This window comes from Cydia strobilella, chromosome Z (assembly GCF_947568885.1).
Source record: "Cydia strobilella chromosome Z, ilCydStro3.1, whole genome shotgun sequence".
In the NCBI taxonomy this organism is placed as follows: Eukaryota; Metazoa; Arthropoda; class Insecta; order Lepidoptera; family Tortricidae; genus Cydia; species Cydia strobilella.
In genome coordinates this window covers 29756090-29774767 of record NC_086068.1, presented here as the reverse complement: position 1 = coordinate 29774767, position 18678 = coordinate 29756090, and the positions used below count along the sequence as shown (strand labels likewise).

The following is an 18678-nucleotide window of genomic DNA, read 5'->3' as shown; positions in this document are numbered from 1 at the left end:
CGTTTACCAGTTCGTCGATTGTGTTAGGTGCAACCGGACTAACTAATAATTTATTTTATATATGTTACTTTGTTGTGATTCTTGTAACTTTGTAAATATTATAGAATAATAAGTCATTATGATAAACAATTTGTTTTATTTACAAATTACTTTATTCAGATAATTCAGTCTTATTTATTATGTTTAAAATTAGCATAAATAAACCTCCGCGGGTGAACGCTTTGATTAAATAAATTAGGACTGTGTCGAAGGCTTGTTGGGGGTTTCAGTCGTGGTTAACGTGGTTTCCTTGGTAAGTTTGCTTTTCGAGACAGCTTCAATTTCGTTACTGAGTTTAGCCTTGTCCTCTCCTTTCTCGCAGACGTATCTATGTTTGAGTCCACAGTCCTGGCCCCTGTAGACGTAGGCGCGCGCCGCGGGGTCGTGGATGAGCGCGAGGCAGCGGCCGTCGCCGACGACGGTCACGTTGCCGCCCGCGCCCCCCGACACGGGCCGCGCAGAGTTTGACCAGATCCAGAGCAGGCCGGGATTGAGCCCGCCGGTCCACCAGTCCAGTGCTGTTATTGTTAGTAACTCACATATTAATATACAGGGTGGAAAACATTTATGGGCCCTGGAGGGAAAGTGACTTAAAACCTTAAGTTAGTTCATTTTACTTAAATTCCTTTAATTCTTATATTTTTAAAAACAAACAAAACTGCATTCAGTTTTTTTTTTCAATTTCGCTTGTTTAAAAATATTCTTGAGTACTAAATATGTATTCGATTTTATGGATATTTTGTACGACAGACGAGTGTAAGACCTTGTTTCATGAAGAAATGCTATGCTATTTTTATATATATAGGTAATATGCTATTTTTTTTTCTTTTGGAGTGATGATTTCCGAAAATATTATAATTATGAAAAAATGGTTATTGACGACTCCTGTTCATTTTGAAAAACCTATACAACGACACCCCACACCATAGGGTTGGAGCGAAATAGTAGATTGTGTCACAAGGGAGCAAAATGACATATTTACGGCGAGGGCGTACAATTGAATCCTAAACGAAGCGAAGGATTCTATGTTAGAATCCCGAGAGTAGCGAGGTGTGTTACGCCCAAGATGGAAATAATTTTGCTACCATGTGACACATATTGTTTTTAACATCACCAATGAGGTAATTATAATGTTTTAAAATATTATTTAAGCAAAAAAAAAATACGCAAAAAAAATGTCAAAATAGTGTCCTAGAACAGAAAAGTGTTACTTTGATCCCTCCTAGAGGGAAGAAAAGTGCCACTTTGATCCCTCCTAGCAGGGAAGAAAAGTGCCACTTTGATCCCTCCTAGCAGAGAAGAAAAAGCCCTTTTTCGAATTGGTGATGTGAAATAGTACATTTCGATGCTAGCGCGGAAAGTATGTCATTACTTCACGAGTACCGAGATATCTTGCCACGAGCCGTAGGCGAGTGGCAAGACTCGGGACGAGTGAAGAATGACATTTCCGCACATGTATCGAACGACGTTTTTTAATACAGTTGCGAAAAAATAAGAAAAGCAACAAGTAAGGAACGGAATTCGAAACTTTTATATTATTAACTCTGTGACATCATTGACATTGACATTAGGAAGAAGTGTTTTTCTAGCTTTTATTCGAAATAGATTTTGTTATTATTATTGAACCCACTTCAATTAAAGTTTTTTTTTTCAAATGCATGTTCTATAAGACAGAAACAATTTGTAAATATTAAAACTTTGTACTATTATTACCTAAATATCGTTATTTATGATTATTTGTGTATCGTATATAGGTATTTATAAAAACAATATCGAATGTTGCCTTTGGAAACTTGAAACATTCTTGCAGTAAGAAAATACGCCTCTTCTTTGACAGGCGTTCCGTTCCATTCAGACAACTTATTAAAACCGGTTTTTCAACATTAAAAAATAAACGTGTTATAATACTTATAATGATGAAGAGGTAAGTAATAAAATATGAAATATGCATATTTTTCGTATTCTTACATTAACAGTAGGTTTTTATGTTGATTACGACGTTTAAAGGAAACTAATATTAACACTCATCAATAAGTAGCCATGAATTGAAACAAGAAAATTTTTAAAAAAATTGGAAAAGTAAAAAGCACTAGTTCGCGAAAACCAACTTTCCGCACTCTAAACAGCCACGAAAAGTAGCACTTTTTGAGCAACTGTATTAAAAAAAAATTTCATCACCACTGTACAAGTGTAGGTACATTTATTTAGGTTTTTATTTTACCACTGACGCATTTATTGATTTATATATCCATATATAATAGCAGCGTTAGAACGCTAGAGCACTAACTACCAAGGAGCAAAGCCTCGGACAGGCAGACGGTCACGGCGAAACTATAAGTTGACTACGGAACCCTAAAAAGTGTGTGTCCTCAAGATGTCATACAATAATGTATTTTTCTCAAAAATGGACGGCAAAGTCGACGTTGCCGGTTAAAAAGTAGGTCGCGAAGTGCGTAGTTTATGATCAGTCAAAAAATTAAAAAGTTAAAAGCATTGCAGTCTCGATTTCGGGACTGCAATGTTGCATACAAATTCCATTACTTGTCGAGTTCCAAACTTTTTAAAAGTTGAAGTGGCCATATCAAATGAAGGCATAGGTCCATTAAACAGCCAAACAGATGATCAGTACCATATTATATTCTTTGATCAGTACTTATTATTATAATGTTGGTACCGCGACTATTTAGGTGTCTCAAATAGGTTGGCGTATTTTCAGCAGAAAAATACACTTCTATTTTTAATTTAAAAAATAAAAAGGCGGCAAAGCAAATCTTTTTACTTTTTTCTGTGAAAATATATATAGTTGGTCAAGCAAATCTTGTCAGTAAATAAGAACAAAAAAACTACACTCATCCCCTTCTTCTGTGCTCCAGCACCAGTGCAAGACAAAGACAGTATAACTCTCCGTCTACGCCCGAAATGAGACAGCCCCTTGACAAACTATACGTAAGAACGTTGCTTCTGTAAAATATTTCACTATATTTGTTTTTATTGCGCCATTTTTGAGAAAAGTCTTATATATGACTCGGCTGGAAGGCTACTTGCTGGCTTCGGATTCAATTAAACGGACTCCCAAGGTCGTCCGTTCAAAACGAATCCTCAACCAGCAAGTAGCTACTTCCGAGCCTCGACAATAATTGCAGTAAAACAAATACTTCTGCACAACACGTATAATTTGTTAAGCTCTTCCGAACACCACTAAAAAATCTAAATGGAATTTAAAAAATTATTATAACCAAAACAAATTATTTTTCTGACGGTCCGCTTTCCGCACTGGCGTGAACTGGTGTACGTGCGAAAGATGACGGCGTATAAATTTAGCTGTAGAAGGAAAGAAATGGATTAATGAGATGGACATTATGGACGATAATGACTGTTTCAACGGGTGATAGGTGCCTAAATTTAATGCCGAATATTAGTTTCGCCTGACAATTAGGGGCAATTAGAATTTTGAAAATGCCGTAAAGAAATGCGGAATACGGATAACAGCGGCTTTACAGAATTAAAAGAAATATGGCACAAAAAATAACAATGAACAATTATAGGGATATTAAACGGGAACCGATCCCATAACGTTAAAAAAATATTCAAGCTCCGTAGACGACGACAATTTGCTAGTTCCTTTCCAAAGAAAACGTTCGGCAAACCAACGCTGTACCTCGCTGGCTCGTGTCCTCCGTGGGTCTGATACCTGACCGCCGGTCGACGACCATCCACTGCCGACTGCCCGTCGGCGGCTGTGCCTTGTCGTTGATAGGGCCACCACGTACCACCGGAGCACTGCTCGACGGAGGCCTTAAAAAGGTCCTGGTGCAGGCAACTACGGCCAACAAGGCCGCGGAACGACGGAAAGAAAAGCGCACTCCAAGTTATTATTGGCAACTTCCGAAGAAAACGTTCCTCTCGATTAAAGGTTTACTTGACGGAAACAAGGAAAAAATTGAAAAAATATTCGCGGACCACAACAGATCTTTCCACGTCAATCTCCAAATCCATCTGAAGTCCTCCGAAGAAAACAAATTTCTTCTTTCCGAATCAGAATTCAAATTCAAAATTCAACGCAATTGTAACCTACCAACATCGAAAATATCTCAGTCCAAAAAAAAGGTTCCATGTGTTTTTTTAGAGCGCCATCTAAGAGAATTCCGCGCTTACGATAACCCACTAGCCCTCGCATAACAAACAACAAAAAAAAACCCGAAGAAATATGCAACCTACGTTGATATGGAAGAAGTTCCAAAAACCACCGATAGATGGCAAATGTACTATTTTGTTTGTCCGTTTATCTACACACATATCATAAACCCTCTATGATGCCTTCAAAATCCGTAAATAATGGCCAACATTAAGATAAACTGTTTTGTTACAGCAATTTTTTTATCTGTGAAAATGTTATTATTGCTAAATAATATCATCGATTTCGATAATATTATTTTATTCAAATTTCGAACATCTCTGAAAAACAAAGAAATTTGATTTGACCTCTATTCTAATATCAGTCGAGATGACGTTTTATTCGAAATGAAATGTCAATTGCATACAAATTTGACAAATCTCGCTTGTTAGTTGGTATCGAACGATATGGCAATCGACCCCCACTCTTAGTTTGCCTCAGAATTAAAAAAAACTACGGATGCGTGACATGCGTGAAAAAAGTTTTCTTTGCCGCCATTTGACGTGCAGTTTATTTTTTAATTAGTTTGTAAGTAAAAAATTATTTGTTTTGTTGTTTTAAAAGTAACTCTAGGAAAAGTTTTGTGTAAAATGTGTGATAAAGATATTTCGGAGACGCCATCTCATATCCGCGAATTCCGCCAGAGAGCAACTTTGCCCCAATGTCGGCTGTAATATGAGGTTAGTGAATATATCATAGAAAGTTTATAATATGTGTGTAGATAAAGCAGTGTATGTAACTGTACATAATTAGGCATTAAAACACTCGTGTGATTCTATTATGAAACTCACTACGTTTGTTTCATAAACCCACACTCGGGTTTTAATGCCTTTCATTATGTAGCAGTCACATAAACTACTATTTGTTACGGTCATAAAAGGTTGTATTAACTAAATGGAACAAAAAAAAATTGTAAGGATGGAAAGCGCATCTGATTCTGAGATTTCTGAGTAGAAATAATTTGGGGGGAACAATTAACTTTTCACATCACCTATCCGAAAAAGGGCTTTTTGTACTCGTCGAGTATAATCTGCTTCACATGCAACACTACAGCCTTACTCTTTTCAACGTTGGATATATAGTCTATGGCACTTCCGACTCAAGCATAAGAATTTTATCGATACGGTTTAGTCAATTATAAAATTTTTGAAAATAGAACTTCATACATTTCGATAAAATATTTCTTGTTTAAGGAGACTCGATTCAATGCAAATTAGCCTACTTAAACACGCTGCTGCGTCGCATCTGCTTTGTGATTGGTTGGCCAACAAAAACATTTTATTTTACGTTTTAGTATAAACAATTGCTTCATAAGTCAGAAACGCGCATGTGTCCTTTATATAGCAACATCCATACCCTACGAAAACCGCTTAGCGTTGCTCGTTAGTCTCCATAGGCTACAGTGGCCAAAATCGAGAAAAAAACTGTCTTAAAATTAAATTTAGCGCCGAGCAGGTACCAGGGCCTCATGAGTTACGAGTAGGGAATGCAATCCCGCATGAGGAATTCAATCCCGGTATTTAGCGGGATTGTCAGTTTGTCCCGCGGGATCCTGGTATTTGCGGGATTCTGCAAGTTACTATACAATTTTACGAATTGGTACTAAATTTGAAGGTTTTATACAAAAAGTAAACAATATTTAGAAATAGTACATGTACATGGGCGGTAAACAAAAATGTACGAACGAGTGTGAAGGCTAAAAACACGATTTCGTCATTCCTGTACTTTGGCACGCCAAATGTTCCTCACAAGTCTCATTACACTTGTGAGAAATAAAAGAGGGAAAAAATAAAACTGCTTTATTTCAGTACACGTACATTACAGCCCTAGGTCCAAATTTAGGATTTACGGACCGCATCACCTAGAAAGTGTGACGTAAAAAACACTACAACCCCAGGTCGAAATTTACGATTTACGAGCAAGTGAGATGATAAATTCTTTATTAAACTTCTTTAAAAATAATTATTAGACATTACTGGTATAAAATACGCCCCACAGTTTTATTATTGTTTGACACAACTTGCATTTAGCACTCTGCGAATCTTCCGCCTTCAAAAAATACTTTCGCACACAGAGTAATTTTCCTAGTAGGTACTGTTGCTGTACTGCCAGTACTTGAAAACTCTTTATACACCGTCTCCAATATACTTAACAGTATGTACATACAAGCAAAAATATTTGTTTATATAAATAAATGTTTATTTTTGAAAACAAATATTACTCAAATCACAAGATAGCAAAAAATAGACAAATTCGGGCGAAATTCTCATCCGTGTCCCTTCCCCCTTCCTCCACAGATGCATCTAGGCTCCGTGAAGAACTTTCGCCAGTAGGAGACGTGTTACTTGTACTTATTAACACTTAAGAACCACGTCGCTCCTCAATCCCGCAAATCCCGCGGGATCCCGCTTAATTTACGCGCGGGATTAATCCCGCAAATTGCATGCAGGATCCCGGTATTTCGGGAACCTGGTATCCCGGTATTGCATTCCCTAGTTACGAGGAGGTGTCGTTGACCAACCCGCCGGAGGCGCCGGGCCCGGCGGCCGGGGCGCGTACGAGTATGAAGGTATCGCGGGCTGCGGCAGCTTGCGTATCTTAGCTGTATACTTTTGGTTTGGTTTGGTGGTATGATTCTAGTAGTTGAAAGTATAATTTTTTGTCTCGTAGAAAAAGTATTGTATCCAATAGTGATATAATCAAGCTTTTCAATCTTGTACCTTACTTAAGCATTAACTCAGCAAGCTTCGTTGCTTAAATACGGTACTCGACTGAAAAGCTCTCTATTATATCACGATTGTATAATAGTTATTTGTTATACAAGGGTGCAAAGTTGTATTTTACCCGCGAGTGTGGAATTGAAACACGAGCAAGCGAAAGGATTCTATAGTTGAACCACGAGCAAAGCGAGTGGTTCTAAAATAGAATCCTGAGCGTAGCGAGTGTTTTAACACACGAGAAGTAAAATACATTTGCACCCGTGTGTAACACTAAACTTTTCCCCTCACTATAGCGAGGAAAGTGCAACATTCACCGGCGTTAGATCATCTTCATCACTGGCATCACTCATTTTTTTAACGATAATACGATATTATAACAGAAAACTCTGGAAGTTGTGTATTTTTACGTGTCGGAGTCGGTGAGAAATTTTTTGTTGACATTGTTGACATTGACATTTCTAATGATGAATTTTGAAATTGCATCGACTCAACTTGTGCGTTCAGAATTACATTCAACATCATTTAAAAAAAACTAATGTTTCTTATGGAAATATTGTGGTTTATGACTTAAAATCATTAAATAAAGCTAAAATTGGTATTTTTTATTAAATTCTCAAACCATTTAATTAATGATAATTAATATCGAACGAACCATTATTATGAGCGTATTACGTTTTGTTATCTGTCAAGCTACTTAAACACGCTCCATTCAAGGTCAAATTACTTTCCCCGCTAGTGGATAAAATGCGTTTTTCCCCGCTTGTTTTAAAGGATAAAAGACGGCTTTCCGAGCTAGTGAGGGGAAAAATACTATTTTCTTCCCTGCTAGGAGGGATCACAGTGGTACTTTTCTTCCCTGCTAGGAGGGATCAAAGTAACACTTTTCTGTTCTAGGACACAATTTTTACATTTTTTTGCGCATTATTTTTTAGCTTAAATAATATTTTTAAACGTTATAATTTCCTCGAAGTGCGATGCGAAAAGCAATATGTATCACATGGTAGCAATAGTACATTTCGATGCTAGTGCGGAAAGTATGTCATTACTTCACGAGTACCGAGATATCTTACCACGAGCCGTAGGCGAGTGGCAAGACTCGGGACGAGTGAAGAATGACATTTCCGCACGTGTATCGAACGACGTTTTTTAATACAGTTGCGAAAAAATAAGAAAAGCAAGAAATGGGAATTTGAAACTTTTATATTATTCATTCTGTGACATCATTGACATTGACATTATGAAGAGGTGTTTTTCTAGCTTTTATTCGACTAGAATAGATTTTGTTATTATTATTGAACCCATCATATCATTTGACGAAGTCAGTGAAGCGAAAAAGGATTATAGAAGAATGAAAGTGTTAGTAAAGGAATTAGTAGACAGAAAGAAAGACGAACAGAAAGATAAAATGGAAGAAAGGCTCTCTCAAGATTTCCAAACAAATATAAAGTTTTTCTGGAAGTGCGTTCGTTTAGCCAGGGGTAGCACCCAGAATTCTGAGCTAAAGTCAATAAAAGACAAGAATGGAAGATTAGTGAATGAGGAAGAATGCATCTTAGAAAGAAGGAAAGAGTATTTTGAAAGTTTGTTTGATAAAGAGGAGGCAAGCACGTCAATTTCGGAGTTGAATGAAAGCATTGAAAATGTGTCGGAGAACGAAGATAGTATTAGCATGGATGAAATTGTGAAAGCGTTGAAAGGAATGAAATCAGGGAAGGCTGCATGCAGGGTATGATAGAATTTCTGTCGAGATGCTGAAAGCTGGACAAGGCATTGTAGCAAGTCAGTTGTACCGCCTTTTCAATATGTGCTTCAGAACCGGTCAAGTGCCCAGGGACTGGTGCAAGGCCGTCATTGTACCTCTTTACAAAGGAAAGGGATCACAACTGGATTGCAAAAACTACAGAGGCATTAGCTTACTCAGCGTCGTCGGCAAATTGTATGTAAAGATATTGATTGAAAGAGTAGTGAAAGAAACCGATGAGAAAGTATGGGATGCACAAGCGGGATTCCGAAAGGGTATGGGATGTATGGATCAAGTCTTTTCCTTGCGATGCATAGCCGAAAAGTATTTGGCCAAAGGTCAGAAGGTCTATTGCGCTTTCGTGGATTTGGAAAAGGCTTATGACAGAGTGGTAAGGAATGAACTTTGGTCGGTACTGTCGGTGTATGGACTGAGCGGCCGTCTCATTCAGGCACTGAAATCGCTCTATGAGGATTCCCGTGCTTGTGTGAGAGTAAACGGGTCGTACACTGAGTGGTTTAGCATCGAAAAGGGTGTTAGGCAGGGATGTGTAGCGTTACCGTGGCTGTTTAATCTGTTCATGGACAGTAGTTTGCATGATTTGAGAAATGATGAATGTGGGCTGAGAATGAGTGGGTTACCCGTCAAATGTCTTCTTTACGCTGATGACCTGGTATTGCTAGCGTCATCGGGTGAAGAGTTGCAGGAGATGGTAACTAGAATGCATGGATCTTTTGAAAGGAAAGGAATGAAAATAAATGTAAGTAAGACGAAAGTTATGGTATTTGAAAAGGAGGAATATATGACAAACTGTGAAATTTTGATTGGTCAAGTAAGAGTAGAACAAGTGAAAGAGTTTGTGTATCTGGGAACATTATTCACTAGGGACGGTAAGCATGATAAAGATATTGAAAGGAGAGTGAGTGCTGGAAATCGCGTGAATGGGGCACACAGAAGGTGTCGCAAAAGGCACGTTTGGCTGTGCATAGAGGGGTGCTGGTGCCTAAACTTATGTATGGTAGCGAAAGTTGGGTATGGCAGAAGAGGCATCAGAGCCAAGTGAATACAGTGGAAATGAGAGCGTTGAGAAGTGTGTGTGGTGTGAGATTACAAGATAGAATTAGGAACAGTGTGATAAGGGAAAAGTGTGGACTGAGCGAAGAACAGTTCGTAAAACAGTACTGAGCGGTCGGCAGAAGGTCGTCAATCTACTGTCGCGGGGCGAGGTAATTCGAATCGGGGCGGGGCGGTGCGTGGCCGTTCTGTATGAATAATACTATTACTTATTCTGTGACATTATTAGCGATAGATTTCCGAACGTTTAGGATTTCGTGTTAGAATTTTACGTCTTGCACGCATGTAAATACCGACATCTGAAGAGTATCGTGTCTGTGGGCTCTGATTTTTTTAAATAAAACTACGTCGCGTGGACGGAATCATGTCATTAACATGTAACTTAAACAATCGGCCACATTCGGTATTTGGATGCTCGTAACTTGCCAACGTATGTGGTTTTAATGTCTTCGGTCGACGCGTTATATACATAGCGGAGAAGCGTGAAAGAGAACGTGAACGAGAAAGAGTTACAAGTTATTGAAATCCAGCTAAATAAAGGTAACTTATTTTTTATTTATTACTATTAGGTTTAGGCTAAATTCTGAAGCGGTTGTTCAAGTTGCTTATGAAAACACCCAAATCACTATGCATGTGCCTTTAAAAATTGAGAAGTTCCCTCAATTCCTCAGGGATCGCATCATCAGATCAGAACCAGATTAATGTGGGACCAACTTGGAAGTAGCTCCTTTCGAACAAAAAAAGAATTACTCAAATCGGACCACGGGTCTCGGAGTAATCGGTGCATACATTAAAAAAAATAGCCACAACCGAATACAGAACCTCCTCCTTCTATGAAAATGAAATTGAAGTCGGTTAAAAATAGCACTGAATACGCTTAACGGCCATTCTCACAGATTCTGGTGTTTTTGGGTTCTTTCAACTCAGAATTACTAGCATATTCAATCCTGTTGAGATAAAACAAATGTCCCAAAAATTTGTATGAAAATTGTACATTCCACTACGTCACGAACATGCAAGTGAAAAAAATTTCTCACTAAATCGTGACGTAATGGAATGGACATTTTGGGACATCTTTTTTAATGGCAAGATCGAGATTCTTAAGTAGAATGAGCCCAAGAACGTCCAGATTTTAAAGGATTAGGTTTTTAGAACATTTAAGCAACCCGGGGGTCATCCAAGGCTGAAGGACATATTTAGACCGGCTTAATCTTAAGACTTTTGAGTTATTAGATACCGCAGTAGAAACTTTAGTGGAAAACAATTCTACAGCTTCAGGAAGGCTAGAGCTTTGCAGGACAGGGCCCCAGTCGACGGCTATCAGTTCTGATCTCACTGATTCGAAATCGATAGCAACCTTAGAGCGGGCAAGCTTGATTAGCTTATGTATTTTAGGCGATATACCTACCATCGTGATATCATGATCAGGAGCGGTTTGGACACGTGGAAAGAATGAGTGAAAGAAGGCTAACAAAGAGAGTGTATATGGGAGAGGTAGAAACGGGAGTTGGAAGGGGCAGACCTCGGCGGACTTTCTCTGATCAGATCGGGGAAATCCTGAAGAAAGGCCAGGTCAAGAGCACCCTAAACCGGCGAGCGTGTATGAGGAATGTTATGAAATTGAAGGAAGCGAAAGAGGTACGTCAGGATCGTAGCAAGTGGAAATCCGTGGTCTCTGCCTACCCCTCCGGGAAATAGGCGTGATTATATGTATGTATGTATGTATGTATTGAACCCACTTCAATGAATTTTTTTTTTCAAATGCATGTTCTATAAGACAGAAACAATTGTAAATATTAAAACATTGTACTATTATTACCTAAATATCGTTATTTACGATTATTTGTGTATCGTATATTTATAAAAACAGTATCGAATGTTGCCTTTGGAAACTTAAAACATTCTTGCAGTAAGAAAATACGCCTCTTCTTTGACAGGCGTTCCGTTCCATTAAGACAAATTATTAAGAACGGTTTTTCAACATTAAAAAATAAACGTGTTATAATACTTATAATGATGAAGAGGTAAGTAATAAAATATGAAATATGCATTTTTTTTGTATTCTTACATTAACAGTAGGTTTTTATGTTAATTACGACGTTTAAAGGAAACTAATATTAACACTCATCAATAAGTAGTCATGAATTGGAACAAGTAAAAATTTAAAAAAATTGGAAAAGTAAAAAGCACTAGTTCGCGAAAAGCAACTTTCCGCACGCTAAACAGCCACGAAAAGTAGCACTTTTTGAGCAACTGTATTAAAAAATTATTTCCATCTTGGGCGTAACATACTTGAATCCCTCACTACGCATAGGATTCTACTTTGGAATCCCTCGCTACTCTCGGGATTCTATTATAGAATCCTTCGCTTCGTTTAGGATTCAATTGTACGCCCTCGCCGTAAATATGTCATTTTGCTCCCTTATGACACAATCTACTATTAAATAGAAATGCCCAATTTATTAATTTTTAACAAGCAGAAACGTCTGCGATCGATGCTATTAAGCTTAGAATAAATTTAAAAGTGGAAAAATTACTGCCTTGGGTGAGACTTGAACTCACGGCCTCTGGATCTGGATCCAGAGGCCGTGAGTTCAAGTCTCACTCAGACAGACAGTAATTTTTCCACTTTTAAATTTATTCTATGCCCAATTAATGTTTGTAGCCAAGAAGTGTTCGGCTAGACGTTCAATATTTGAAATTTGTTATATGGCCTAGAGAAAATCAGGTAAGGTTCGCAGGCTCATTATTTACTTAGCTACTAGCTAAGAAGTCTTGTTATTCCTTCTGTCAACCATAATTTATAGTTGGTCAAACCAAATTGTCAGTAAATAAGAACAAAAAAAACTATACTCATCCTTTTCTTTTGGGTGCTAGTACTATAGTAAGACAAAGATAGTACTTATTATTTTCTTTGTCTATGTTTGAAATGAGACAGTCCTTTGACAAACTATAATTTTAGGGTTATGGGCCCTTATGTTACCACTTGACAGTATTTTAGTAAAGTTGTACCTTTTATTCTGTTATCGCTGAGCAAGTGCGCGAACAGCTGCCGGCGCTCGGGCTCGGCCTCCAGCTCCAGCAGATTGGAGCGCAGCTTGCGGCACGCCAAGTTGGCCGTTTTCCAGTCCGCCGCCGCCGCCGACAAGTGGTAGCATGTTTCGCCCACTCGCGTGAAATTTGCCACACAGGGCTCTGCAGAATAACAACATTTTCTATCTACTTGTTATCCACTACGGCTGCCATTATCCCCCATATAATCCATACTAATATTATAAATGCAATAGTGTGTCTGTCTGTCTGTATGTCTGTCTGTTACCTATTAACGCTTAAACTGCTGAATTGATGATGTTGAAATTTGGTATAATGCGGACATGTTATGCAAAAAGCGCTAGCTCTGCCAGAAGGGAAAAAGCAGAGATAGTTTGAGTCCCGGGGACGGACATACTTATGGTAGTTTTTATCCCAGAAGTCATCCTTTGAGGGGGTGAAAAGGGGGGGGTGGGGGGTGGAAGTTTGCATGGGGAATCGATGATAAAAAGCAGATTGAATAAGCTACCCAAATTACTAACTCCACGCAGACGTAGTCGCGGGCAAAAGCTAGTAATAAATAAATAGGAACTTCAATAAAAGCAAGCGTTTAAGGCAGGACTGCAGGGGCAACGCTGCAAAAAGTTAGCGTAAAATCAATAAAACTATCGAAATTTACCTGGGTAATGATTAGAACCGGCTACCAATACATGCATCGACTCCTCTAATTTTCTCAACCTCTTTTCCATTAGATCCGCTCTGTACACCAATTTTTCAATGGCCGAGAGCAAGTACAAGTCGGTCTCTGTGACCTGCTTTCGTGGAGGATCGTCTAACCTATCTATGGAATTTGGTCGATGTGGTTGTTGTGGATAAGCTGGAATTGGTTTGTTTTGCTGTGGAGGTGCCTGTAGGAATAGAAAAAAATTCAATAACGGAAGCCGTATAAATTTACATCTCTAGTACCTACTAAGTTACTAATATGATACGTACATACTCGTAGCTGGGTTTGAACTTATCCTTATATGGGTTAGGGGGCCTATTGACTATCTTCCCGGGGCCGGGCGGCGGCGGCGGCGTGGCCGCCCACTCCTCGTAGGGCCGCGAGCCCACAGGACGCGGCGCGGGCGGCGGCACTAGCGGCGTATCGATGCGGTCCGTTATGTAGTAGCCCGACGATGGAGGAAGCGCCATTATTCTACCTGTGTGATTTAGTTCGCACCGTGGTGAATGTTAAGATGGTTGAAGCGTACAATGAACCTTGCAAAATCTAGTCCCACTGCTAAACGACCCTTAATGGGGGCGTCCATTAATCACGTCATACGTTATTGGCTAGTTTCAAAAACTTATAATTTTGTCATAGTAAATTTTGTAACCCCAGTAAATTCACTGCCATCTGTCGACACACTTTAAAACTAAAAATGAAGATTTATAAAAATACGATAGAATGTATTTACCTAAATATAGATAAATGATTTTTTTTATTTGCATTAATTATTTTTATGATTTTGACCCATGTTCTTTCACTGATATGCGTTAAAATTGTTAAATAACAAACGAAACCGTCAACGCCATCTATACGACTGTAGGCCAAAACTAGTAGCGCCCTCTGAACGAGAATCAAATTTTCTTGATTTTCGAGGCACGTTTTTCCTTAGACTGTATCCATCTATTACGGAGTTATATCTATCTTTGCTCATTATACATTAAACACCCGGCCAAGTGCGAGTCGTAAATGCGTCCCATGAGCTCCGAACCATGGCACAATTTTTTAAATTTATGTTTTTCTTATAAGCGACTTAGGTACGCTTGTCCAAGATCCAGAGGTGGGCTTATTTTAGGGGGTACTTATGTGGGGCACCCCACTAAACCCACGCGTTTGGAGAGGTGCCCTGGAATCGCGACCTTAAATTATTCTTCGAGGTGTGGAGGATTCAACAAGTAGGTAATGAGACAGAGCTCGCTGACCGACAGATCACGATCAAATCATGTTTTTTTTACATGGAAGCCTTAATTTTTACTTTTTTTTCCAAAAACCATATAACCGTTATTGAGTTAAAGCCCGCTTACAGTCATAGGGCGACAGTATGGAATTAGACATAGGGTAAGCCTCTTCTCTCTACTCTAGTCTAGGCGCATACTGTCGTCATATAGCTCGCACTGCCACGGCTTACCGAAGATTGCCTCGGCATCTTTAGATACACCTCCGGCTTGCGAAGCAACCTGAAAATTGCCGTAGCTTCCCAAAAACAGCCTAGGCGTCTTTATACATACGCCTTATAACACTATCGGATTAGGACTAACCTCGAAATCTCTTCCAAAGTTATGAAATTTGGTATGTATGTTAAGTAAAGGTCTCGTTAAAAACTGTAATAGATGTCATAATATTAAAGAAAAAGTGACGAAGCCCTCCAGTAGTGAAGGCCGGATCACTTTTTCTTTAATATATGACATCTATTACAGTTTTTAATTTATATATAGTAGTGTGACTACTTAAAAAACACAAATCAAAATATTTAATAAAATAATTTGATTTGTTCCCAAACTTGTTGTTTAAAGGTCTCGTTTTCATTCGTTTTTTTTTCAGGCCCACCTCCCTCCTCTATATGATTATTGATTTTTATTTTTCAATATTTGTTTCTTTTTATTTTTCTCTTTTCGTTCTTTCTATTCTTTACATACTTTTCTTTCACTACTTAACCTACTTACAGTTACCCTATTAATTAACTAAAATTTACCCTATTAATACACTAACATATAACTATTATTATCATATCCAATTTATTACAGTTTATTACAGTTACTACATATCAATTACAAATACGCATTCAATACAATTGATGTCAAATTTATTATACATAGCTAATATTATTACAGTCTATACAAAATATATGCATTTAATACAATTAATGTCAAATTTATTATACATAGCTAATATTATTACAGTCTATACAAAATATATGCATTTAATACAATTAATGTCAAATTTATTATACATAGCTAATATTATCACAGTATATACAGTTACAATAATTCATCTATTTCTTTTACATCGTAACATTCATAAGATTTATACAGTTATCAAATAAGTTATTGTGGTCGCACTTAAACTATCGTGAGACATATTTCAAAATATTTATCAGTACGGTTTTTACTCACTGTTATTAAAATTTTTAGTCGCTTTTGGCGACATGTTTCGGATTCTTTGGGAATCCATCCTCAGGCACGAGTGTCCGCGGCGGTTGTACGTCGTGCACTGCCCGCAGTGCCCGCGCCGCCCGCCTCGTCGCTCGTTGCGCACGCGCTGATGGGGCGGGGGCGGGGGGCGCGGGGCAGTCCGCAGATGGAGTCGTCAAGTGAAGGTCTGGCTGGTAGGGCGGCTGTATCGAACGAAGTCAAGCACACTGCACTCACTATGTCCCCGCGATCGTCACAACACACTTGCCGCTTGACCCTACGTATTATAGGCTTCCATGCAGGTGGCAACATTCAAGTTATAGTTATTGTGTTTACTTGTCAATTTTATTCTACATTTGTCAAATTTAATCTATATTTCTTTAACATTGTCATATTCTATTAATATAGTTATCAAGAATTGTCCATTTGTTAAAATTCTACATAGCCAATATTATTACAATTAATACAATTCATGTTATTACCATTATTTGTCTATTTCTTTAAATTGTCACATTCATACATCTCTGTGAAAGGTTAGGCCCCTAAGGCATGCCGGAGCTGCCGAGCTGTGCCGTGCTTTCCAAAAAAAAGCTGGGTTCGAAGAATCATAGTTTTATTTTAAGTATGTTGACTGGGAGCTCGAGGTATAGTAATATATATTCGATAAAAGACCGACTGTGTCATGATTTCTTCGTGTAGTGTAACACTACACGAAGAAATCGAAAAATGGAACACTACTAGTGTTCTATATTCACGCAAAATTCGCTTATTTGGAAATATTCCCAAAAGCCTTTGTGAAATATTTCTGCTACAAAATATTTAGATGTAACACTACACGAAGAAATCGAAAAATGGAACACTACTAGTGTTCTATATTCACGCAAAATTCGCTTATTTGGAAATATTCCCAAAAGCCTTTGTGTAATATTTCTGCTTCAAAATATTTAGATAAGTACGGTTTTTACTCACTATTATTTTTAGTCGCTTTTGGCGACGTGTTTATCTAAATATTTTGAAATATGTCTCGCGATAGTTTGTTCGATTATATTTCTGCTTTACGTCAATACATGAAATTAATGTAATCTGCACTTGTACACACTTCATCGTGTAAGACATTGGTATGTTTGACCGGTATGTGTGCTATTTAGACTTAGGTACACCTAACCGTCCTAAGCTCTTTTTGGGATAGTTATAGTAGCACCCATGTAAAATTGTACAAAGCGTTTTGAGCATTAAAACGATTTTCATACAACACATTGTTAACGCTAAATTTTTATTTTATGATGCAGGCGTTTGACCACGATCCTACCTGATGGTAAGTGATGATGCGGTCTATGGTGGAGCACGCTTACCTATGAGATACCTATTAACTCTTGTTTTGAAGAGCCCCAGATTGTACTCATGCGGAAACACAGACTCGGGCAGGGCGTTCCACTCCTTGGCAGTTCGCATAAGAAATGTGGAAGCAAAACGCTTCTTGCGTATTTTTGGAGTTCCTACCATGAAGCGATGCCGGAGTGCCCTTTGTCTTGTAGTCCGATGGTAAAAATGAGACGGAGGAATAAGGTTGTGCAGTTCCTCGGCACACTCTCCGAAATGTATTCTATAAAAGATCGACAGGCTGGCAACCTTGCGACAATGCTCCAGACTTTGGAGTCGCTAAATCGCTAAATGTACTACTACTATTTATATTACACTTTTAGGCTTGGCCCAATTTAAAAAAAAATTACACGTCATATGGTGATCATTCGTGATTTTTGTCAGACCCCCTCCCCCCTTACTTCGTAGGACGTGATTAATGGACGCCCCCTTTCGTACCTAATACGTCCTCGTAATTCGTAGGTATAGGTACCTTGGTCAGGTACACCTACTTATACCGAAGAATCATTCTGTAATGCCTAATTTTGCAAGTCATTCTTCGTATAGGTCATTTTGTAGACGAGATGTTTTGAAGTGTAAAGGTTCATTCAGCGTGTGTGATATTCATGACCGTGTAATACTGTATGGTTATACCCTACTTAATTTGATTTGCGTCATTTGTTTGTGAATCTCTACAATAAAAAGACACTCCGTTCGAGTCAAAATATTATTATTTCATCAGAAACGTGTGGCTTCCATCCAAACACGTCATTAAAACATGTCAAACGCACCTTGCCTGCCTGTGCCTGGGCGTTCTCCGTCGGAGGTGGCGGAGGTGGCCCACTCCTCGAGCAGATCGCTCCACGGGCCGGGGCCTACGACAACGACATCGCACGTGTCGTCGGGAGCAGTCGAGTTCGACGCGTGCAGTGCGTGCACGCCGTTTACGATAGCTACGGTCACTGCCAAAAACACCAACCTCATTATGTCTGAAAAAAAAAAACAACCTAATAAGTAAAACAGGACCTAGGACGTAGTAACTATTTATTAATCTGACCTAGGTACCTAATGTAAACTTTTAGAACTTTGTCGTTGCCAGATTATAAAATTTGCCAATTCATAGTGTCCGGCCCACGACTGGCCATTTCAGGAACCACCTTTTTGGGTTCCGTAGTCAACTAGGAACTCTTACATTTTTTTATATAATGGCCAATCCTTATTGACTTATACAGGCTGTCCTTAGCCATTTGACAAAGCCGAAATATACATATTATTATGCATTAGGATATTTAGAACCAGTATACAAAGTATCATAACAATCGCGCGGTGTAGCGGTTAGGTACGAAGAAATTAACAAATCACGA

At 38.5% G+C, this 18678-nt stretch overlaps 1 protein-coding gene across 1 annotated transcript; it reads right to left on the bottom strand.

The window, feature by feature from the left end:
• Positions 1-187: 187 nt before the first annotated feature.
• On the bottom strand, positions 188-18298 carry LOC134754440 (uncharacterized). The gene is made up of 5 exons (XM_063690769.1): positions 18106-18298; positions 13772-13980; positions 13458-13686; positions 12761-12943; positions 188-557 (listed from the first exon to the last, which is right to left on the bottom strand). The coding sequence occupies exons 1-5, from the start codon at positions 18296-18298 to the stop codon at positions 235-237; spliced, it is 1137 nt and encodes a 378-aa protein (XP_063546839.1). The 3' UTR covers positions 188-234.
• Positions 18299-18678: the final 380 nt, after the last annotated feature.

What these genes read in the sequence shown, in the direction of transcription:
- LOC134754440 (XM_063690769.1), bottom strand. Translation starts at nt 18,298, where the DNA reads ATGAGGTTGGTGTTTTTGGCAGTGACCGTAGCTATCGTAAACGGCGTG. An exon ending in CCCAGGCACAGGCAGGCAAG is followed by an intron (nt 13,981 to 18,105) that starts GTGCGTTTGACA and finishes TAAATCACACAG; the next exon opens with GTAGAATAATGGCGCTTCCT. An exon ending in TCAAACCCAGCTACGAGTAT is followed by an intron (nt 13,687 to 13,771) that starts GTACGTATCATA and finishes CTATTCCTACAG; the next exon opens with GCACCTCCACAGCAAAACAA.